Here is a 24748-nt window from a genome sequence, read left to right as displayed (position 1 = left end):
CTCCAGGTTGCCTGGACCTGGAAGATGGATGGGCAGAGCTGTGATTTAAAGATACCATACATCTTACGAATTCAGGGTAGCAGAAGATTTAAAAGCTGAGTCCTGCTCAAATTGTAATTCTTCTTACCCAGAACCCCCAGCAGCCCCTCATAAAACTGGTCTCTCTTTGGCTGTTCTCTTTCTGAACCTCTTGCTTGCTGGGGCTGACAGCAGGTCCTCCAAACCAGCCTCTGTACATCAAGTGCCTTTCCCTCACTCTGCAGGGATGTGTGAGGATGAAAAAAGGCACTGAGTGCAGGCTTGGGGGAGACATCTGCTCTCTGCAGAGCAAGTGCTGATGAACAGAGTGGTGGAAGGCATTCTGAGTGCACCTGAATGGGGTCAGCAGCGAGAGCTGCTTTCCTTCTCCTTCTGGATCGGTGCAGTGCCGCTCCTGGCATGTCCTTCAGAATGTCATGATACACAGCTTGACAGGGGTTCTGCTGTGCTGGTGTTTCTGTTGGTGACCTAACAGACTCTGCTTCACAGCTATTTTCTCCTCAGGTAATTCCCTGTCTTCTTTTATTTATTGGTGATAAAAGACTATCACAGATAAATAGGCATGTTCTCACTTGACTTTGTAATTTACATGGCATTGCTGAAGGTGATTTACAATTTATATATGGAAAAGATTTGCTGATCTCATTAATAACTTTCCAAACATCTAGATAAACACGCTATTGCTCTGAATCAAATGAGCATGAAACAGCCAAGGTATTCACCTGCAAGGGCTTCTGGCACTTTGCTCTTTCCCAGACAACAGAAGTTTGACAAAAGAATGCGGGAACTGCCAAAACGCGTTTCTCCTCACAGCCAACCACATCACCCTAAGGTGGGAGATTTCAGCTATTCTTGCTAAATTATTCTTCTCTATTGAAAGGCTTGTTGACAGGAGAAGATTCCCAGCTCTTTGATTTTTAAATACGGGCTGTAGTTCACATCTCTGAGACTGCAGCCCATGCAGGCATTTTGCTACATCCTCTTGAATGTCCTGCCAAAGCCTGAGATGCAAAAGAGCGGGTAAACAATCTCTACAAACTTCTTCCATCAAGGCTGTAAAAGGAGAGCTGAGACAGGCTGAGTATTCCCTGCTGAGCAAGATTGTTGCCATGATTTGTTTCATCAGAAATAATCACCTCCTCTTGTTTTATGGGCATCTTGTTATCTAGAGATCTCCAAGTGCTCTATTGCTTAATTAAATTCACAACAGCTTTTAGGTGTATCTATTGTGAATCTTATTGCCACTTGCGAAGTGGATAAACTGAGGCAGGGATATTGAAGCATACACTCCAGGTGTCTGTGTAGTTACACTCCTCAATTTAGGGAGCCCCAAAGGAACAGCCCTGCCTTCTCTTCCTCTGCTACCTGCTTCTTTCATGCCATTGACTTCTGTGAGAGGGTTATCTGTAACAGGGGAATCTCCCATGATCTGTAGAGATGAGCTGGAAGTTAGTGAGAGGAAAGTGAGGCCAGACCAGCTAGGAGGAAAATGAATCATTTTTCCTCTCTAAGACAGTGATACACACTGTTGAGTCCATGAATGCCAGAGGCAGGTCAGGCAAGCTGTTCTCAGCCTCTGTGGCAGAGGCAGGAATTACACCTGCCTTGGTCTCCCATGTAGGTGTGAGCTTGCACCTCGTTGTGAAGCTTCAGCCTGTAAGGGAGACCAAGTGTGGACAAATAGCTTCCAGATGGCTCCTGGCATAGTTGGGGGTGGTTTGTGGGTTAACCCAGTGAGGGGCAAATCTCCTTCCCTGGACACACTCAGAGGACACACTCATGGTCTGGACACAATCCTGAGAAGTTCGAGTAGAGAACTTCCAGTGGTCCCTTCCAGTCTTACACCGTGAAGCTTTGGTTTGATTTCACATCTAGGAGAGAGTTGGGGGAAAAAAGGCATCTAGGGAAATCCTGGGTGGTTTGAATCTTCCTCTTTCAGAAGCTCTTTGGTAGCAAGTGCCACGTTTAAACACGGGTGCCCCTGCATGTGCCTCAAGTCCAGCTCTTCTGAAAGGTGGGATCTGTGTAGAGTAGAGAAACATGTAGCTTGAGCAGATTTAGGGAGAAAAGGACAAACAGCTGAGCTGCTGTTTTCCTCTTGCTGAAGTTGAGCTTTGTGCTAAATTCTGCATTGGTAATGAACTAAGAGTGCTCGTGTGCTCCAAATAGTAAAGGGCAAAGAAGAGAGAAGCAACTCATCAATGTATGACCCTCTCTAAAGTGTCGTGGGTAATCAAGTGTGAAGTACTTAATGGATCATGATTTGCATGCCACTATTTTGATTGATGTACTACTTAGTAGAGGTTTGATAGTTTTTTACAGTGGTGTTGATGGGAGTCTCTCAGCAGCAAAGGTATTTAAAAGATGTGTAGATGTGGCACCTAGGGACATGGTTTGGTGGTGGACTTGGCAGTGCAGAGTTAGCAGTTGGACTCGGCTTTTTCCCTAACTAAATGACTCTGTAAGCACCTCGTCTATTTTCTTTAGTGCTGGGGAGAGCCAAAGCAGTGGTTTTTTGAAGTCATTGTGTTCCCAGCATCTTTGTTAAGCAGTCAAAAATAGTGCAGAGTTGTTATCTTGCATAGACCCGGATCTCACCAGAACTGTCTATATTTAGGCATCTTCCAAAACCTTTGTGTTAAGCAATTCTCTGGGGAGACCAAAATAACTTTTTTTTTTTGTTGTTTATATATAATGTTGTACAGCCATCTAGAGAGGATGTGATGATTAAACCATATTAAGACATCTTGCTATAGCTCTGGAGATAGGTTTAATTGTGTTTCAGGCTGCTCACAGTTAAAGCAAGAATAAAAAAAGCCTAGAAAAACACTGTAGTTTTTAGTTTGCTGGCATGACGTGGCTCCATCACAACTCATGACACAAGTTCAAACAGTAGCAGAAAACATTACAGCTATGCCGGGTTCTGCTGCAGAGTGAAATTCCACTTGCACAAAAGAGACAGCATTAAGGGATTTAAGAGCAGGATCAATCCTCAAATTCTTAACAATAGACAATTTGTTAAGGGGTATTAATGTAATAATTATTTCAGCCAACTTGTAATGTCTCATTAGCCTGTATAAAATACAAGCACTTTTACAGTAACTGGGAATAACGTGTTAGATGCTCTATAAAACATTATGAGTACAATCTTTGCAAAGCCCAGGACCCTGAGCTGATGCTTGTATTAGGGGCAAATAGACATTTTAAACAGTGACGTTAGAGCTCTGTGTTGGGCCTTTCTTAAAGTGCTCAAGCTGATACTGTGCTCTATCACAGGCTTATCTAACTTTGGAGGTTTAATTGCCTTTCTAAGAGCTGTTAAGATTTAGGAGATGAGAGATAATCCCAGGCTGGCTGGACAGTGCTTTTGAGATACAGATCTCTGTTCTCATCAGTGCTCTTACACCACTGGGGAGAGAAGCTTGTAAGCAGGTCTCCTGACAAGAGGATTAGGGCTTGTTAATGTGGAGATTCAGGCCAATTAATCAGCTTTCACTGGAGTATATCAGAAAACTTCAGTAGGGATTTTTTTCCCCTGTAAAATGTAGTTGCTAAAGAACAAAACCCACTATTTTCTCCTTTTTTTTTCTTTAAAAAACCCCCACCTTACTATCTTAGGTTTGCTTGAAAATCTGTCAATTGTGTGATTCTCCTTGTGCTGCTTCTGTTCAAGGGAATCCATCAACTTGTTTTTCTAATTGAGTAATTATTTGAAACTGATTAGTTGACTCATCCCTTAAATCTCACAGCTTGTATAAAGGTGATTAAACTTTCAAAGTTAGATGCAGTCTGTGGTGGAGCAGAGTGACAGCCCGAGCACTCTGAAGAGCAGAACATCTGAGCTCTTGGCCGGGGCAGCAGTCAGTGTTTCAGAGATGCCCTTGGCACTTGGTCAGCGTGCTGGCAGCATTGCTGCTCCCTGCTCCCAAAAAGGACACGGCTGCTCCAGCGCTTTCTGGGCAGAGGGACCTTTATCATACCATCTGTTTATTGTTGAAATACTTTTAAGTAAGTATTTAAACAGTGACCTGCCAAGTCCCCAGTTCAGCAGCAAGTTCCATTTCATTAAAGCACTCAAACATGAGCTGTGTATGCGTTTGGTGCTGTCCTGTGTCCCCAGTGCTTCGTCGGCTGCTCCGCTGGCCACTGCCAGTCCTAGCAAATATCTTCCTGCAGAGAGCAGAGCAGCTTGGGATTTTCACTCCTCGTGGAAAGTGCTGACTTCTCATTGAGAAAGGTGTGTTTTTGGTGGTATTTTTTTGGTGGTTATTTTCAGTCGCGATTTTTTTTCACCTCATCCTTGAATTTTTAGCTTTCTATTTTTATTTTAATTTCAGACAAAACCCCAGTGCAGCAAGTGTCCTGTCCAGGGCCTGATTTTCCTTGGTGAGATTTTCCAGCTGTTCTCCCCTCTGCTGCAGGACTGGAAGCTTTGTGTGCTGGCAGGGTTGACAGAGCTAATATGAGATCAGGGTGCTGTCAGAGACCAGGAGTGAGCATGATGTGGGAAATGTAAAGCTTATCCCCAGCTCTTCCCCCCAGCTACCACCGCTGTAGCAGAGGAGGATTGCATAGATAAGCTGTTATTGTTATTAATACACAGAAATGTGACATTTTCAAATTTGTATATTTTTAAGAAGAGCTTTTTTAGCAGTTGTGATCTATCAGTTATGTAGCCAAGTTAGAATAATTCTTAATAATTTTTGAGAATAAAAGCTAATTTTTCATTTTTGACTTTTCTATGTATGTACCTATTAAACTTAATATACGAGTTGTATATGTATTTAATTTTTTGCTTTATGATTTTGACTATCTAGTTTCTTTAGAAAAAGGGGACTTTTGAAGCAGATTTTGACTTTTGAAATGATTCTGTTATCAGCATAATTACATTTCTCTTGCGTGAGGTACAAGTTGATTTGTAATATTTCTGTAGAAGACAAACAAAGCATTTCTCTGTGTAAAACACAGGAGAACTGATGCTGCTTGGGAGTGGCACTCCACACCCACAAACTCTGTCCCTGCAGAGAGGATTTGGCAGTGTGGCCATGGCAGCAGTGCCCACGGTGTGCAGTGCCCAAGTGCTTGGCAATAATGTCTGGCAATTGGCCCTGAAGGCTGTGCAAAGAAAATGATACCCAGGTGAGCAGGACCTCCTTGGCTGGGATTAATAGGCCATTCTGGTTCTTGTATCACACACCTGGGAGTTTTGTTAGTTCCTGTGGCTCTCTCAAACAGATTGCTGTGTCAGATGTTCTGTCCTGTTGTGCTTGTGCCCTTTGCTGAGCTGGAGACTTTGTTTTTCGTGGTTTATTTCCCTGGATTTCATGTGTATTAAAAAAAAAAAAGCGCTCTGGAATTCAGGTCAGAAGATTTTGGCTGGTTGAGGAATTCTGTCAGGAGGGCAGTGAAGAAGCCCACATGGACTGGTGGGTTTTAAAGGACGAGCTGCTGCAAGCACATGCACAGCAGCTGCAGAAGGCCGAGGTGGATGGGCAGGGAGCCCTTGGCACAGCTCAGACACACAAGAGAAGCACCAAAGAGGATTCTACAGTCCAGCCACTGCCTGAGGATGCAGAGGAGGTGTTGGGAAAGTCAAAGCTTGGCTGCAGTTGGTCTGGTGTGGGATATGAAGGACACCAAGGACGCCTGCTCCTGCAGACACAGTAAGGAGGGCTGAGGAAAACACGGTCCCAGTGCTCAGTGGGGGAGGAGACCTAGTGACAAGGACCTGGCAGAGGCACTGAATGCCTTTTTGTCTTGGCTTTCACTGGCAGTGCTGGCTGCTGGCCCTCCAGGTCCACCAGAGTCTATGAAAGTGAAGTGTTACCAGAGAGGACTGAGTACAGAAGAATGAAAGTAAAGTTGTGCCTGATGGTGCAGAAGGATTTGGCTGATGTCAGTGCACTGCCAGTCCCTGCTGTCTTTGACAGGCTGTGGCAATGGGCACCTTGCAGTTAGCAGTGAGTGCCTCATCCCTTTCCCTCCTGAGGATTCAGTACGAGACCTTGGATGGTGATGGTGATTTGTTTCCACACCAAAGATCACTCTATCTCCTCACTTCTTTTAACTTCCTTAACTTCCTTAACTTTTTAACCAAAGCAGGCAGTTGACTTTCCAGTCTCCCATGAGCCAAATAAAAATCTGGCCACCTGTCAATGAGGTGATCATCATGTTTCCATGGATGCACATCAGGCAAGGTACACTCAGATTTGCCAAAGACGTTTGATCCTGCTATGGCTGGCATCATGAGATCAGTCCCCAGCCTAAAATCAGCAAACCACAGCTCTAGAAGCAGACCTGTAGCCAAAGAAGCTATACTAGGGAAAAAATAACAAAAGATTTTTAAGGGTTTTTTATGGTTGTTCAGACTGGGTGTGTAAAAATCTCCTCCACTTGGTTTATGCTGCAGCTTTGCAAAGGAGTGCTTAACCTGCCACAGTATCTGCATGTACAGGTCCAATGGCTTGGAACTCAGTCTGGATTTCAAATCATGCTACATTTATGTTCCAAAGTCCCTTTATTTCTGTTTTGAACTTCCTGAGTTTTTACCCAATCATAGAGTAAAAGTGCTCTGCAGTCAAATAGTCTAGACTCTTCCCCAGTGGGATTTTGTTTGTGTTTCCTTGTGTCACTCATGCATCAAAAATACATGCTTTGTGTGTAGAAATACTGGTTTTCTCATCACAGATATGAGTTAAAGATTGGGAGCTCCTTTTTATGTGTGGCAATAGTGCAGTCATTATTAACATGAGGCAAAGATCTTACAGTGTGAACATCAAAGGAATCTGACGTTATTTGGAAAGAGCATTTGGTACATCACATTACATTCTACAACTTGACTTTTAAGAAATGCTCAAGAGAAAGCTTTTTTTTTCCCCTCCTGCTTGGCTTCTAAGGATCTTTATTTATCACCCTCAGGGGCATTACAGTGAGTAATTAGATTGGACCAGGAGAACGACTTAATTTTACAAGAAACTCATTAATTCATCCTATTTTAAATCTTCTCATTTCACCCAAAACCCAATTATGCTTGTAGTGGCAATGATCTGGAAAGGCATTGTCTTGTAGGTATGGGGGGGGCCACTGGGACTGCTGGGGTATTCATGTCTGGGAGACAAGGGTTGACTCCCTTTCTTTGACTTCTAGGTCAAAAGACCTAGTTGCTGCGACAGCTTGACAATTAGAAAACCCTGATGAGCATTTGGAAGTAAAACAGCTGTACAATAACGGAGGGGTTCATGGTGCGGGGCAGAAAGCTCATCAAAAGAGACTATCCAAACAATTGAGTTCTATAATTAACACACAAAAATCTGTTCAGAAATGGTAATAACAGTAAAAGCTGAGAAGATGCTGCCTTCTTCTGTGGCAGCTGTAGTTTTGTTACGATGTGAAAGAGAAAATCCATCCTCTTAAAGACTAAGAACAACATTCAAGGGGAAAAGTAAAAGTAACTTTTTGTTCCTAAGGGTGTAGTTAAAACAAGAGCTCAAAATATTTCCAGATAGAAGAGCTGTAGAAAAAGTAACCAATCATGAAACACATGAAATGTGCTATCAAAGTATTTTTTCAAGTCTTTAAACACAAATTTCTTTTCTTACCGAAATGGATAAACGTGACATTGAAGTATCTCTTATTAAATTATTTGTCTTGTCCTTCATTTCACCAAGAATATGATTTTGGAGTCTTTCTTTAAAGTTGTCTACAATCGTTGACTTAAAAGTAGTTTTCCCTCTTCTGTTGTCTGCAGAGGGAGATTTGATTCAAAATTGCTTCTCAAGGAATTTTGACATTTCCTTGAGTATGTAGCTAACATATTTTTCTGCTTCAAAAAGTGGAAACTGAAATGCATAGCTTCTGACAACTGAGCTGCATCCAGGGGTTTTATCGGCGTCGCTCACTTGCTCTGACTATAAATGTTCTTGTTGGTACAGAGGGCTCCTTTTGGGCAGGAGGGTGCAGCAGGAGCATGGTCTGGTTGTGGTCCTGTCCTGCTCGGGGTCCTCTCCTTGTGGTGCTTGTGTGGAGAGCTCAGCCTTTGGCATCTCCAGTGCTGCTGGCCCGTGCAGGACTGCATCCCACGGGGATTCTGTGAATGAACACTTCAGAACATCTCTGTCACATTTGCTTCTAATACCAGGTTATTGACTTAACTAGATTTACTTGAGCAAAACCATGTTTCTGTGCTTGTTTTTCTCCCTATTCACTTTATTAGGTCCTAATCAGAAATCAGTATTTTCTTGGTTACAAGTCCTCCTCTTCAGCAGAGGCTGAGGATTCAGGCAGGATTTCTGCTGCCCTTGGTCCCTGGTGCCCAGGGCTGCTGCCAGAGCTCCTGCCCAGCAGTGTTCAGCTCAGGGCTGGCCCTCTTGGGCCTTCCCCATCCCATCACTGCTCAGATCCCAGCCAGGCTCGGGGGACCCCAGCCCTGCCTCAGCCTCCAGGCACTGCCAGAGCCTCTGCCTGGAGCTCCCTGAGATGTTTTTAAGATATGCACTGCATTTTTAATGGTTTAGGAACTTGTCAGCAAAGAGGTTGGAATGATTTCTTTATCCAAGCCTTTGTGAACATTGCAGAATTTTTTTTATTTTTTTAAAAAGGACTATTAGGTATGTCAAGCCTTTTCCAAATTCAGATGAAAGGAATTATTGCCATTTCCACAAGGATAAAGGAACAATTTAAGAGCAAGTACTGGGTGATTTTTTTTAAACAACTCTAAATTTGAAAGAATAATTTTCTTAAATATTTCCCCCACCCTCAAATAAAATTCCCAACAACATAGCTTATTTAAAAATAGTTAAAACCAATTTAATACATGTATTTTGTTGTAGCTGTGTTTAAAAAGAATGTGATTAGAGCCTCATCCACTATGAATTTTTAAATTCTGAAATTGCTGTCTGAAATTTTCTAGTAGAAAATTCAGCATTTGGAGAGACCAAGCAAGCAGACTTTGCAGCCCACACATGTATTCTTTCTCTTTTTTTTTGAGGAGACTTTAAGTCTGAAAATCAAGTTTTAATGTGAAAACGGAGCTGCAAAAACAGCTTGAGAAAATTTACATCTAGATTTGACTGAAGTTCCATAATTCTTCAGAGCAATTTTTGCAGTTTTGACATGTATCACTCTGATATATTTGGAAAAAAGAATGAAAAAGGCATGTAATAATGACCAGAAATGTTCGCCATATCTTGTCTTGCTATAAGAGAAATAGAAATCAAATAGATTTTAATATTATAACTCAAAGACATCAGCATGATTATTTCAAGCTGATGTCCATTTAAATTAACCTGATTTGTTCTGAGGAAAAGCTGTGAGTTGAAAATATTTTTGTCTGAGACTTTCCCTTGAATGTGGTGCAGTGGGTTGTAACCGTGTAACATTGTGGGTGACCTGAATGTGGGAAAAGCTTTTTCTCCTTAAAAAAAAAAAAAAGAAAGAAACCTAACAGAAAGAACTAATTAAAGGCAAAGCTAAGAAATTGAAGTCAAAGTTTGCATTGCACATGTGAACTAATCTTTTTACAAAGGCATCTTTCGAAAACTGTGTAAGAACCCCATTCATGCTGGGTCTCACCCAGCAAATCCGTCCTAGAAAAGCAGCAGCGTGAAGATTTGTCATGAGCAAGCAATAAAGACTTCCAGGGAATGAGTTCTGTACAGGCTCCTTGTTTGCCTACTAAATCATTACCCTTCAAAAAAAAAGTCCATCCGTAGTTGTAGTGGGTGTGTCAGCAGCACTTCATGCTAAGAACAGCTTTTACAGGATTAGGTTTGAGGTTTTGAGTGGCGGTACCATGGAGCTCTTGGGGGCAAAGAACTCCTGGTTTAATGCAGCACATTCTCTAATGCCCTTTTATGTCTGTTATGGAATCTGGTGAATCTCTGAGCACACTAAAATGAAGAAAAGTGTCTTCAGGAGTGGTTAGTTGATTTTTGAAGCAAAATGGCTGTGTGTGCTTTAGGAGCAGCCACTGTGTTTGGAGAGCTTTCTTCAGGTCTTGAAATATTAATGATCTTGGCTTAATATAGCAGAAAACAAAATACAGTGCATGAAACGAGGAGGAAAAAAAATCCTTGAGTTACAGAGTGTTGACCTTGCAGTACCCACTGAATAAATCTATTCCCTCTAAACCACAGAGTATGAAAAGAGGGGAGGAATGGTCACAAAAATCTTTACCTGTGACATTTTCTTGTCTTCCTAGAAGCGTGTTATAACCCAAATAGGATTTTCAGCTTTGGGCTAGATTGTTGAATAGATAAGTATTTTTATACCCCAAATATGCTAAAGATGGCTCACTGTTTAATGATTTCTGTGGATTACGATGTTCATATTAACAGTAATAACAGAGTTTACATGTTTAGTTTTTAAACCCATGAATAATAGAAAGAATTTTGTGGATAAAAGCAGTTAGCTTGGTTTCCTCTTGCGTTCTGTTTTTCAATTCCCTGTCTTTATATATGGCAGCAAGACCCTTCCCGTGGGTGTCTGTCCGGGTCATATACAGACTTAGGCATATTTCTCATCTGAGCTGTGACAGTGAAAACCAGGAGCAATATCTAAGACCAGCATCTGCTACTTGACTGCTGCTGTTAAACCCAGGACATGTCGTGATACAGCAACTTGCTCACCAGATAGTGCAAATCATATTATTAAAAAAAAAAAAAAAAAAAAAAAAAAGGAATGTTATTTTCTTTGTTTGTTTGTTTGTTTTGCTGGGCAGTTTCCATCCCAGGCAGAATAAGCTGCTTTCCAGGTGTTGCCTTTGCATGCTGATGGGCCAGAGGTGCTGGGTTTGAGCTTTGTGTTCAGGGACCAAAATGAGTTCTGCTGTGGGCAGGCTGGGTTGGACCCCTGCGATCCTCCCTGCCAGAGCAGTGGCTGCGGATTTGAATTGAAACCCCAAGGCTGTTTGAAGCATGGCCAAAACACACCTTGCAAGTCGAATTTTATCTAATACCACGACGCATGTGAACTCTGGAAGCGTAAATCCCAGTCACTTGAGCAGTGTGTTTGCACAAGGTCCCCTGGTGCTGTGACAGCCCTGGCTGGTGACACCAGGCTGCTCTCCCAGCGCTCTCACAGATGGCGCGCGGCACATCGTAAAGTCAGGACTTGTTAAGGACATTCCATAAATGGCTTTGGCTAATAGGAATGAAGTAACTTGCTCCTTTAGAAATGTGTTACTAATATTCCTCTCCATCTCCCACTGGAGGGCTTTGTACGAGAAGCAGGGAGAGGGTGAGGGGGACTAAGGGAAGAAACAGCAAGAGCGAGCCCTGGCTGTGCAGGGGCTTATGCCCTCCCAACAGGAGCCTGTGTGTAGCAGGGGAACCCTAAAGGTAGTGTAGGTGATAAATGACAAGATGTGGGAGTGAGTCACATGGTAAATACTGGGAACAGCCTTTCTTTTTAACTGGTTTGCATGCCTGGGAGTTTTCTCTCTCCTCCTCAGTGCTAAAAGCCAGTGGTGATGGTGGGCTTTTTTCTCTAGCCAAGGGAGAAATTTCTAGGATGACATACCTGTTAGCCACCATAAAAATGTGTTATTAGTGATGCTAATGAGTTTTTTCCAAGTGATGTAAAAGTACCCTTTTGTGTAAGTTCTGTTTTTATGAAGCTGATGTCACCGAAAGCTTGCCAACTGCACGTGGGCCTGGGCAGCAGTGGTGCAGTTACTGCTGTGCCCCAGCTTGGAGCAGGGGAGAGCATTGCTGATCTCCTCCCTTGGGGACAAAGAGCCAAATGAATCCTGCCTTGCCAGGAGGGAGATGTGCCATTTCCGGGCATGTTGGGTTCCTGTCCCACTCCCTCTTAAAAATTGGCAGTGTCTGACTGTCAGCTGCCATTCCTTAAGTGGTCACAGAATAAACCAATTGCACCCCTTTTGTCACGCTCTGTGTGTGTGGGGTGCAGGTGGACATGGGTTAAGCCACATGCAACTCCACAGTAAGCACAGAGAGGCAGCTGATTTTCTGGCAGTGTCAACAGAAGAGTATAATTTTTTTTTTTTTGCCATGCCTAAGCCAGCTTTTAAAATGGCTCTTGTTGGAATTAGAAATCAGTATCCCCTGACATAGGGACTCCTCATTAGGAGTGTGATGATTGTTAATTCTTCACCTGGGGCTAAGAGGACATCATTATATCTCTTTGAAATGTCTCCTGACTTGATTTTGAATGAGTAAGCTAGCAATTTACGATCACAGCCCAGGCCAGTAACACTCTCCCTTCCTGTTCCTCCATCCAGCTTGCAAAATCGGATACTACAAGGCTCTCTCGACAGATTTTGCCTGTGCCAAATGCCCGCCTCACAGCTACTCCATCTGGGAAGGCTCCACGTCCTGCACCTGCGACCGCGGCTTCTTCCGTGCCGAGAGCGACGCTGCCTCCATGCCCTGCACTCGTAAGTTGGCCTTAGAACAGTCTCTGCCCCTCTGATCACCCATTTCTTCTCTGTGTCTCTAAAAACGTTCTGCTGCTGACAGCAGCGTTCAGTAGCTCTTGTGGCCCTTTGCAGATGCAGTTTGCATTTTGGCTCACACTTCAGAGTGACAGTGTTAGTTCTCGTCCCTCAGTTCCTAATGGTTGTGCTGACCCTTGCAGTATAAATAAATCAGGAGACACAAAAGAGGGACTTGCACACCTTAGTAACACATGTAGAAGTAAAATACAGGCCTCAGTTCTAGTCTGAGCTCTTGGCCAGTAGATCACATCACCTTTCATCTCTTTAAATATGGATATTTGTAAAGATTTTGAAAGCTTTCCTTGTAATTCTATGACCTCAGGTAAACAGGTGATATTTGTAATCTCATTATATTTCTAATTTGGTTGAAATATAGCTGGTGACCCTTGAGAGCCTAATTGTTCATCTGAAAAGGGTGGTAATAATAAATCTTAAACTTTAATGAAACAACCACCCAGTGCATGGTTTATTTTATCCTGTGTAGGTAAATACATCATGTGCAGCAAATGGAATTTGCTTTAGTTCCCCCAAAATGCCTTCATCAGGGAGAAGGAGAGATGCTGTGAGCACAGTCACAGGGTTGCTGGATAAACTCCTTGTCCTGTGTGTTGGTTAATGGCTCATGCAGTCGAAGACCTGGGATTCCAGGCATGTCCTGGTGTTGAATTGTGATCATCTAGTCCTTTGGTTTTCACTTTCTTAGCAGAGCAGTTCAAAACAATAAGTGAAAGGGCTGTGTTTTACCAGAGGGGATATCCATGTGTGGCTTTCCCTGAAAGCTATTGGAAGTGTTTCCAGATTTTTGGAGTTCAGCTGTTTATTTATGTAGAGAGTGTGTGTGTCTCAGTGAGGGAAGGCCGAGATATTTCTTTTGTAACATTTCAATATATTGAGAATTAATTTTGTGAGAGATGACTCACATTTATTTAAACTTTAATTTCTCCCTTACAAGGCAGAAACAGAGTATGTCCATAACTAAGTTAGCACACATCCCTTGCCCACACCCCCTTGATTCCAGCTGTTCTCCAGTGATTTCCTTCTTTTCAGCAGTGAGTTTTGCTGGGTGGTGGTTGAGGAGGCCAGAGCATAGCCAAGAGCAGCTGCTTTTGCTTAGCAGGAAGCAGAGTGGTGCATATATCCCTTGCCAAGTATTGACTGGGAATGGAGTCTAACTGTATTGTGAAACCTTGCCTAAATGGGCAAGAACATGCTTTCTGTAATATAATTTACACTACTAGATCTCAAACGTGACCAGTTTGATAGGAAAAATGTCTTTCTGCAACAACAAAACTATTGTTTGGAATGTACACCCTAAATAACATTATACCAGCAAAAGTTTTCAAAGCCCTGGTCCTTGTGAGTGATACCTTGACCAAATTGAAATCAAATTAGTAATCAACTGGTTGAATTTAAATAGGCATGTGCAGTTAGTGAAGTATGAGGAAAGAGCAAAACACTTCCAGATGGGGAAATTGTAAGCAAATGATATGTATGTTTGCTGTTATTGCAAAATGTACCCCTGCAAGCTTAGCCCTTTTTTGTCAAGTCTTGGGCCTACTGCAGGCACTCTTCCCCATTCCTGTCTTGGGAGGTCAGGCAAAGCTGAAGTTCCTGATCATGGTCTTTTACCCAAAAATACAAAGAGGGAAGGAGAAAAGGCAAAGGCTGTGGTGCTGGCCTCAGTCTTCATTTCTGCAGCAGCCTAGGAGGACTCTGCCTGCAGAGGCAAGCCAACACTACAATCCTATGGACACCTGCTCTTGGAAAACAGGCCTGTCTCTGGAGGTCCTGTTTCATGGCTTGGAACTTCCAAGTTTCCTGTAGCTGAAGGGCCTCTTCTTCTGCCATGCAAAGTGAAGGATGACACAGGAGTTGTTTCTGAGCTGCCTGTGGGGCAGCCGTGTCACCCCAGTGCTGCTGTGGGGCAGCTGTGCCTCCCCAGTGCTGCTGTGGGGCAGCCGTACCACCCCAGTGCTGCTGTGGGGCAGCCGTGTCACCCCAGTGCTGCTGTGGGGCAGCCGTGTCACCCCAGTGCTGCTGTGGGGCAGCCGTACCACCCCAGTGCTGCTGTGGGGCAGCTGTGCCAACCTGGTACTGCTGTGGGGCAGCCGTGCCTCCCTGGTACTGCTGTGCCTCCCCAGTGCTGCTGTGGGGCAGCCGTGCTCCCCAGTGCTGCTGTGGGGCAGCCGTGCTCCCCAGTGCTGCTGTGGGGCAGCCGTGCTCCCCAGTGCTGCTGTGGGGCAGCCGTGCTCCCCAGTGCTGCTGTGGGGCAGCCGTGCCATCCTGGTGCTGCTGTGCTCCCCCAGTGCTGCTGTGGGGCAGCTGTGCCTCCCCCGGTGCTGCTGTGGGGCAGCCGTGTCACCCCAGTGCTGCTGTGGGGCAGCTGTGCCTCCCCCGGTGCTGCTGTGGGGCAGCCGTGTCACCCCAGTGCTGCTGTGGGGCAGCCGTGCTCCCCTGGTGCTGCCGTGCTCCCCCGGTGCTGCTGTGGGGCAGCCGTGTCACCCCAGTGCTGCTGTGGGGCGGCTGTGCCTCCCCCGGTGCTGCTGTGGGGCAGCCGTGTCACCCCAGTGCTCCCCCGGTGCTGCTGTGGGGCAGCCGCAGCCCCTCTTGGGGCCCTGCCGTGCTGTGCTGAAGGGTGGTGCCTGCCCAGGCCCAGAGCAGGGCTCTGCGGGCTCTCCCTTGCCACGCTCCCCCTGGGTGGCCTTCTGCCCGTGTATCTGAGGCCAGTGACAGCATTCCAAGGGCCTCTGCTGAAGGAAGACCCTTCAGGAGAAGGTCCCCGTTTGTCTGGCTTGCCTGACAAGATGTGTATACAGAAGGGGGAGCATAAACATCAAAGGTGCTTTCAGGCGGATTCAGGCTGTAATCAGTTCTTACCAGTCGGTTAAACCAGGTGACAAACCCAATTCCCTTGTGCTGACAGCCATAATAATCTGGCACCTTCTTTGTTCATTATGCTCTCTTTAACTCTGGTATTCTCATTCGGGCCTGCATTTAGTAATCGCTCAGTGTGACGGCACACTAATGAAGAAATAAAACACAGTATCTGAGATCCATTCTTCTAGCAAAAGGATAGACTCTGCTCCACTGGCTTGTAAAATCAGGTTTCTGTTCACTTGGAGAGCTATTAGACCAGGTGAATAAAAGTAACATTGGATAATTTGGAAAGAACACCTGGAATGGACTGTGGATTGATCCCTTCTTTATTATTCTTAAACACTTTTTAAGATGAAGAACTTCAGCCTTCTTAAGATGTGTTTTTATAAAGCTTTGACCCTTGGCTATTGATTTCCTTTAGTAGTAAACTGGCTGGCCTTGTCACTTATCTCGCCTTCTAGGTTGGGGGAGGAAGACTGTTAGGACTTTCCATTAGCCTGATTGTGCTAGTGGATGAAAGGGAATTAGAGAATTCCCCTTCCTTTTCCTTTCTTGCAATTCCCATGATAAGTAACAAAAGCAGTAGCTACTTCCTGATGTGCTGGCCAGGAGAGGTGCCCCAGAGTTTTACCCTTCCATAATACTACTCTCTCATTGCCATGCCTTGTTGAGCTGTAAAAACTGTGTCTAACTTCAGGTAAGGCAGGCATCATGCTCCTAACCAAGTTACTCCAACTCTGGGTTTATATTCTATTCAGAGCTATTTCAGCTCTGCTAGAGTGAGTAATTATGTCTGGTGTAAAGTCTGTGCAGGTAAGAGCAGAATGTGGCAGTGTGGGTGTAGAGACAGCAGGGTGGGCTGTGTCAGAGGCCAGGCAGACCCTGACATACACGTGTTTTCTGGTGCATCCTTCCCCTCAAACCTGCCTCCCAGGGATAATCATTGTGTCTGTCAGCACTGGGCAGAGCCACCCTGGATCTGCCACTTTGGACAGACTTGGGAATTCAGACTTGGAGCTCTGAAGCACACTGGGCTTGTCAGCTGTGTACCTGGGCACGGAGATGGGATGATGGACTTGTAATACACCTGAGCCCAAACCATGGGAAACACGGATGCCTTTCCCTTTTGGAAGCATTGCAGAAGTAATGTCAAGGCAACTCTATGGACCTTCATTATATTTCAGTATTTGCAGAGAGGAAGGGTCTTTCATAAGGTTAGCAATGTAATGGATAATAAATAGTCTTGCCATATATGAATCCATGAGGCAGGAAGACAAATCAGTCTCAGTCATGGCCCTTGTCCCTGAATTCCCTTCTCTGTAAGGAGATACCCTGTGAATTGCAGCCTGGTGCAGGCAGGTGCAGTTCCCACCCAAATTAATGGGCGTTGCTCCTGTGTCCCCACCATTAATGAGCTGGGCTCTCTAACTCTTAACAAACAATGCTCACATTATGGGCAAGAATGGGACGGTTTTGTGTTGTTTATATTGTCTGTTTGATTCAAATTATTAATGATTTTTAATTGGGAGCCCTTTACAAAAGAGAGATTACCATCATGGACTGTCCAGCTTGAAATCTGCCTCAGTAAATGACCCTGAATAATTTAGTTAGTTGTATCACCCAAACAGGAACTGATGGATTGATTGATATTTTGTCATGGCCTGAAATATTTCAAAAACGGTTGCATTTAAGACAGTTTATACCGGAGAAGCTTGGAGATAACAAGGGCAGATTTAGTGAGATGCAAGAGAAGAGTGCCTTCTTTAAAAGAACCTTCTCCAGTCTAGGTTATCAAGACACTGAATAGCCTACTTCAAACAGCAAACATCACTTACTTGTCTTTACATTCCCCTCTTCTAATTGAATTTAGTGCACTGCTGTATTTCCTTCAGAAAGTATATTGTTTTTAAATTACCATTTCAGTGCTATTACTCAAGGCTCCTGCTTCTAATGCCTTCTGACAGTTATCAGCATAATGAACCATAATGAAATGATGAGCAATCTACAGTGGAAACTCAATGTGAATTCCACTAGAGCTGTGTGACTGTGCTGTTGAAATTTGAATGCACATTAAAATAACACTGTCCTTATTTGTTTCCAAGGTCAAGGCTTTAAAAAAGGTCCGAAAGGTCTAAACAGTTCAATTTTGTTAGTCTTGCAGTCTAATATATACCCTTAAGGGAATCTTGTGTTACATTTAACATATCTCAGAGATAAATATTTGACCTGCATTTTCAAAAAAGAGTGAATTTACCTACCTAGTAACTGTGGCTGCAAATGAGTAATTACATAGGAGCTGATTATTTGAGCACATGTTTATAATGATTACTTAGACTATAAACAATATAAATAAGCAAATGTGCTCTTTTTCTTTCAACTTAACTTGTTCCTTTTCTGTGTTTCCAGTCAGATGTGGATTATCACCGTTGTGGCTGCTAGGAAAAAAGAAAGCAGGATACACATACAGTCATTCTGGCTACTGCATTGTTGGTGGCTTTGCACTGGCTTTGCCACACTTCCACGCTTGTGCTGGCACTACTGCAGTCCTCTGCTGATGGAGCCTGTTCTCTGTAGCATGAGGTATATGCCAGTAGAGTCTGTGATCTTCAGAATTTAAATTTATGACATAATAACTCTTCCACATCTTTATATATATACATGTCCGCACCTTCGATAAATGATTTTGTTCCTAAAACATCCTATGATATTGTTCATTATGTAAATAGTGCATCAGAATGCCTTTTAAGCTGTAGTACAGCAGTTACAAGAGCAGAGGGAACAGTGGGTAGGCTGTAAGGAGAGAATGATTTTTCTTCTCCACGTAGGCTGGGAAAATAGACCATCCATCGCTGCATCGCTGCCAGAGTGAGAGAAAGGGATTGTGAGTGATGGGAATCTCAAAGGAGAGAGCTGTCTCCCCTTGTGTGTGGTGATGGGCTGAAGGAATTGAATGAGGAGTGGTTATGGCTTGAAGAGAAGAGACGGCAGTAATTTGACAGTGTGTGTTTATAATCAGTAGACTTGAAATCATCACTCCTTTAAATACAGCAACTGTTTATTAGCCGTCTTCTGATTTTCTGGCCAGAGCCTTAAATTAACAGAGACATTTACTCAATTAAGTGGGGGCTTTGATTTGGTTAGTCAGGACCCAGTTCTGTAGAGCTGTTGAAGTAAATTAAAGGGCAAACAGAATAAGAAATTCAGCAGTTGGGCCAATTACAGAACAACTTATTTTTCTGGTTGGATTTCTTTCCTGTCAGGCTGTCAGATAACTTTCTTGTTTCCGCAGTGGAATTCTTTTTATCTCGAAAGAGTGAGTGAACACAGGTGGTATTGTCTGCAGCACAGTGCATTAGCGTAGATGTGATAACATGTCTTAGCATATGTGACAATGCAAAATGTTCTTACATGGCAGTTCTTGGAAGAGAAGCCTAGAGCCCAAAGGAGTGGTACCTGCAAGCATCAGTTTTCCCACACCTCTGCCAGTGGTAACTGGACCCCTTTGCTTCTTCTTTAGCCTCTTTAGGAGAGGAGCTATTAATTGGATTGTTCTCCGGGTGAAAGGAACAAAGCCTGTTGTGAAGCCGGTAGCCAGGGTACTTTTGGCAAGTAAATAGGAAATCGTACATTCCAGTGAAATGGGCTTTTTGTCACTGGCGATGGTCCAGGATCCCTGGCTTGGCAGAACTCCCGCTGAAGTCAAAGGAATCTTGCCCAAGTACATAAATGAAGAATTGTTTACCAAATCATTTGCCTTATTATAACCCAGTTGTAAAGCTAACTATGCACAGAGAGGAGAGAGGGTGGAAATGGAGCAGATGACTGGTATTTTAAGTGGCTGCTGCATCTTGTGGCCTGTTGGCTTTGGTCTCACCAGTTGTAAGCCACATGATCTGTAATGATAAATGGTCAGGAATAGCCAGGCAGACAAGAAGTGAGGGTTGTCCGAGCTGCCTTTGCTTGTGTAAATTAGCCCACAACGACAGGGGACCTGTCCACAACTGCTGAAAGAAGCAATTAGTGGCAGCAAGATATACCACTGTCACAGGAAAGTGTGGGCTTTATTTGCAAGCTTAAACATACAGGACCCAGGTATTTACTCTGCGTTAGAACTTTCCTTTCAGATGGTCAGAGATCAACAACAAAGGCATATCTGAAGGGCATCAAAGCTCAGATGCTGAAACATCCTTGACAGCTCCACTGCTGTACAGGTTCAATGAAGCCTTATGAGATGGAAAGAGGAGGCCAAAGTGCTTCCTCTTGAACAATGCCTGCCACCGCTTTGCCAGACATTTTAGTCAGTGAACTTAAGGAGTTTAAAGACATTGATTATTTAATAATTACTTTCCTTGCATTCTCTCTGAAAATAGTAAACTTTCTATTTCACGCTCAGCCCTGCCCCCAGGGAGATGATTCTAGGATCACGATCAAATTAAAGAGCATTGATTAGAGTTGTTAAAGGCCATCCACACAGTACCATCGTGGTGAGGCCTTGCTGAGAGAGCAGCAGTGTGACCCCATGGGTGAGGCTGGCCACACGACCACCACCCTTAGCAGAACCCTAGTGCTTCCTCTGTGCCTGAGCCAGCCCCTCCAAAGGCACCTGATCTGCTTCCATTGGCATCTCATTGCTCTCTGCAGATATGCTCCAAAGAGCTTTGGAAGTGTTCATTCTATGGATCTTTTTTTTTTTTGTACACCTCTTTATTTGGTCTCTTTATTCTTGCTGTGTTACACACAAAAGCTGGCCCTCAGATCTTGTATGGCAGATGTGCTAAACTTTTCCCTGGGTCTGGCAGTGCGTTTCTAGTTAGGTTTTCTTGCTATTAGGCAGTCGGATGCTTGCTCCCAGGTGCCTGCTGCTCCTTTAACTTATCAAAGACTTTGCTGCTCCTCTGTAGTGCAGCCAAGGCCAAGCTGCCGATTCAAAACAGGCCAGTTCATCCTAGGCTGCTTTTAAACGATGGTGAGTCATAGCAACCTTCCCTGTTGTATGAATCTTGTTTATTATGTAGCAAATTAGCTCAAGATTTCTGAATACGCTGAGCTCCCTTTGAAAGCACGGCAGATGAAGAGGGTCAGCGTCTCTGGAGCAGGCTCATAAAGAGGATCCTTTTGTCAGTCCTGGTCCAAAGCCCACTGAGGCCTGCTGCTCTGCCTGATTGACTTTGATTAGCAAACACCCAGAGCTGGCACACAGCTGCATTTAGCAGTGTTTTTGTGGGGCTTTCACAGTTTTAGGGTGACGTTGGAAAGCTTCAAACTGTTATTGTAGGTTATTGTATTATTTTTAATACAGTATTTTAATATTTTTTGTTTGTTAAAATAATATTGAATCCTGCTCAAGCTAAGGTCTGCTTTTTCTGCCTCAAAAAAGAAGTGATATTTTCTTCAAGGAGAGTGCGGGAATGGTTTAAGAAGATTAAAGTCTTTTCTACATGCTTGAGGTTTTCTGATGTCTGGTGGGAATTGCCAATGAAGCTTCCTTCCGATTTCACACTGTCAGGCGAAGGCAGGCTGAATGCAGTGTGACAACCCACTTGAAAATAATTATCCACTGCCCTGGCTGCAGAGACATCCGTTACCTGCTGGAGAAATGTGCTTTTACACACGTGCCCACGCAGATGGAGTAAATTATTTTTTTTAATCATTTTCTCCTTCCAGGGCTCAAAAGTTTCATTCTGCTAGTTACTTAGTCACATACATAGCTTTAGAAAGTATCTTTCTTTTAAAGAAGGTACATTTTAAATGCACTGATCTGGTGACTGACAGGATGCTCCTAACAAAGGCTTGCCTTCTTGAGGGTATAGATTTGAAATATCTCCATTAGCACTTCCATGGAGAGTGTGGGTTTCAGTTTGCGTTTTTAATAGATCTCCTCCCACAGCCAGATCTTTCAAGGTAATAAATCTTAACTATAACATAGGCTAGTAGTAAACAGATGTGGTTACAGTCCTAATACTGATAGTATCAGTTCAGTCCTTAATGGCTAATGTTGCTGCCAGAGTAATTCACTACCACTGTTGGTGGCTGAAGGCTTAGCTGGTATAAAAAGGGAGCTCCTGAAGGAGCCCTCTGTGCCAGGCTGTGACAGAAACGTGCAGACAGGCAGCTATTTGTGGCTAAGAGAGCTTTATTTTGGGTGTCACCAGACTGGGCTTCTTGGAAGTGCTAAATTCACTTTAAAGGAATTAAATGTCAGAACCCTGTGCAGAAGTGCTTTTTGGTTTGCTTTGTGATGTTTTTGTTTTTCAATATAAGAAAGTAATATAAAAAGGCTACTTGTATCTGATAAAATTGGCTAAACCAAAGCCCTTCAATTTTATCTTCAGTCCTGTGGCCATGGAACCTCTGAGAAAAGGAAAGGGGAATTTTTTTTACTGGTGTCTACCTTTGGTGAATAAAAGTTGTTTGCCCAAAATTTGGAGCTGCTAGTTGTCTACAAGTGGGATCCTGGGGTCCTGTCAACCTGTGGCAGCAGAGACCCAAGCTGCAAGGTCTTTATTTCTTCTCATTTTATGGGACAAGGTCATTCGGAGCTGTTTTGCTGGGAATCATTTCTTTCTCATCTCCATTCTCTGTGCTTTAATCCACGCCTCCTAACCATACACTGTTGCTGAACTAAATTAACTGGTTTAGTGAAGACAGTATTCTTGATGTCAAACAAGTCTGTCTGGTCTCCTTGTAGAAAACTGTAATTGAATTTACCGCATACACCCACAGAGACTTTTAGAGAAACACTTTGCTGGGCAGATCAGTAATAAAAAAGGAAGATGTAAAACCAGGGATATTAAAACCTCTGTCATAACCATTTAAATACAGTTCCCCAGCACAGTGCACTTACAAGTCTACCTTCAAATCCCAGGGTTGGTTTTCAGGGATATTTTTTGGTTGTGTGGATCTGTCGGGCTTGCAGCTGTAGGGAGGAAGGGAGAGCTGGCTTGGTTGGGGTGTCCCTGCACACCCAAGCAGCCGTGCCCACCTGCCTGTCTCCCTGGAGCCCAGGCACGTCCTGTGCCGTGTCATTGTGTGGGTTTGCCGTGTATGGCAGTGGTCAGGGGAAGGGCTCTCTCCTCCCTGCTTGTTCCTTTGTGGTGGTGCTGCACTTGCAGTCCTGGCCTGCCCTGGTTAGACCCCGTCCTTGGCACGCTGCAGTCCTGAGCTCTGTACTTTCTGTGGTGTGCATGAAGGGCAGGGCATGCTGCTCCCTCAGGGCAGCAGGAGTATTCACTCAGTCCTAGCTAATCCCCTTTGTACTATCTTTGTTTGAAATCATCCATTGCATTCGGATAGATATTCTTTCTCCTTGGCAGAATGACTTTGCCAGATTCCTGAGGCTGAGCCTCCTACGTTTGTGCTGCTATTCTTTGGGGACAGGAAGAAAGGGGCTTTGGGGTAACAGTTCTCAGCTGGATGGCATCCAAACAACAGTCAAACAACCTGTTGATGTTTGGCTCAATGATCTCTGATGCCCCTTAGTCTTTAGGGCAGCTGATTTAAATGGAAAATACTGTAGTCCTTGCAAATGAACAGTTTACTGAGGCATTATGCCCAGTGTTAGTGTGCAGCCCGGTTCACTCCCAGCTGTCCCCTTGCCACCTGCACCCTTCAGTCCTGGAGAGCAAGTTCATTGCCGGGTCCTTGCTGAAGAAGCTCTCTGAGTCACCCCAGGCTTGGACCAGGCTTGAGCCCTGGTGTGCATCATCAGGGCTCCTAAAGTGTGCCCACACAGACCTGTAACCCACAGAGAGCTGGCACACAGCCATCTCCTGTGGTCTGGAAGGAAGGAAGGAGACAGTCAGGTGTTGGCATGTGCCCTTGTCATGGTTTTCACCAGGTCCTTGTCAGTTGTACAGGCGCGTGTGGGAGGCTTCTGACTGCAGAGAGACTTGAGTGTAGGAAGGGAGGGAGAGAAATGTTGATGGATGAAAAGTTAAAATTCTGCCTGAAGTTGTAGAAGGAGTGCTAAAATACATCAGTCCTTTTAGTACAAGCAGTGCTTATGCTATTAATGCCTTAAAAACTCTTGTTTCCGTGAATGTTTGTTTGATGTAGGGTACAATATTATCCTTAAAACAGATAGAGTTATGCGTGGATGAAAGACAGACAGCTGGAATGGCTATAGCCTATTGCAGCAAGAGAAAGCCAAACAATCTGCATTGCCCAATACATTTAAGGAAGTCTAATGGGAGGGTTGAGGAAGATAGCAAGATTAGCTTGATGAAGATTATTTGTTGCTAAACAGACTCTTCAGTGTTTCCCTCAGCCCTGACACACACAATGAACTGCTCCACCCAGGGCCTTCCCATTTGCTTCATGGCTGACTTGATTTTGATGGGTTTATTGTGAAGCAAGATTTATGGAGCCCCAGGAAGGAATAAAATTGAAAACTTCCGTTCCCTGTGTTCCCACAGAGTCCCCCCTATCCGTTCAGGGTTCTGGTTAAAGGGGCTGGAGGGGGATCCGGCTTTCAGGCCCCATGATCAAACTCTGTCCCCTTTGCAGTCGCTGACGTGAGAGGACTGAGTGGCTCTGCAGTTCCATCCCTCAGATTCTGTTGTCCTGTGCAAGGGAAAACAACAGCACCTGCCTTCCCAACATCATAAAATGAATTTTAAAATTAATTGGTTTTCAGAATTAAAATGTTTAGATTTAAATTTGATTTCCTGTAGGAACTGTCACATTTTCAAACTGTTCCAGGCAGTGTGGCAATGTGAGCTCCATTCTTCCACAGTGCCAAATAGCCCATGCAATAGCATGCTTCCATTGGCAGGAGATTTATCAAAAATGCTGTAGATCATGGGACTTGTGACAAAATTACAGATGGTGGTGGTGATTCAGAGGCACAGGTCCCTGTCTCCTCTCTCATATGCCCTGCAGCTAGATTTTTTTCTGCCAGAGGATGCAGGTTTGTGTGAGGGTGATGGTCTGGCTGTCAGGATGCTGTTCCTGTGGGATCCTGCTAGCTGCGTTCATCCAGGTACTGTCCTGGCCCTTGCAGCCTGCCATGGCCCTGAAAGGGTTTATCTCATCTATCGGCAGCAGCTCTGTCGTCAGAAACAAAGCAAATCCTGATCACCATTGAAGGCACAGATACGCCCTGTGTTTCAACATCTGAAACCAGGCCCATCAATCTGAAGCTATTCCCCACTCCCTGTGCCAACAGCTCCATTGATGACTGTGCTCCAGGAAGAAAAGAAATTGCTTTTCCCCTCACTGTAATGTCAGCCCACCATTTGGAGACTCCCCCATCTTCCTTTTCATGCTGGAGGTGGTGTGCTCATCTCTGTGACCTGCAAGCATCTGCTTCCCCGGTTTTCCGCTTCATCGCATCTCTGTTTAGACTCTGCACTGCCCTGTCCCACATACTAATTA

At 44.3% G+C, this 24748-nt stretch overlaps 1 protein-coding gene across 3 annotated transcripts in view; it reads left to right on the top strand.

The window, feature by feature from the left end:
* EPHA4 (EPH receptor A4) overlaps positions 1-24748 on the top strand; it is a 105470-nt gene that overhangs the window by 28869 nt on the left and 51853 nt on the right. For all 3 annotated transcript variants that reach the window (XM_063408167.1, XM_063408166.1, XM_063408164.1), the window contains exon 4: positions 12281-12436. In XM_063408167.1, the coding sequence (XP_063264237.1) occupies positions 12281-12436 (156 nt within the window). The remainder of the gene's footprint in view (positions 1-12280; positions 12437-24748) is intronic.

Source organism: Prinia subflava, chromosome 11 (genome assembly GCF_021018805.1).
Source record: "Prinia subflava isolate CZ2003 ecotype Zambia chromosome 11, Cam_Psub_1.2, whole genome shotgun sequence".
NCBI classification, from domain to species: domain Eukaryota; kingdom Metazoa; phylum Chordata; class Aves; order Passeriformes; family Cisticolidae; genus Prinia; species Prinia subflava.
This window is presented reverse-complemented; position numbering and strand designations above follow the sequence as displayed.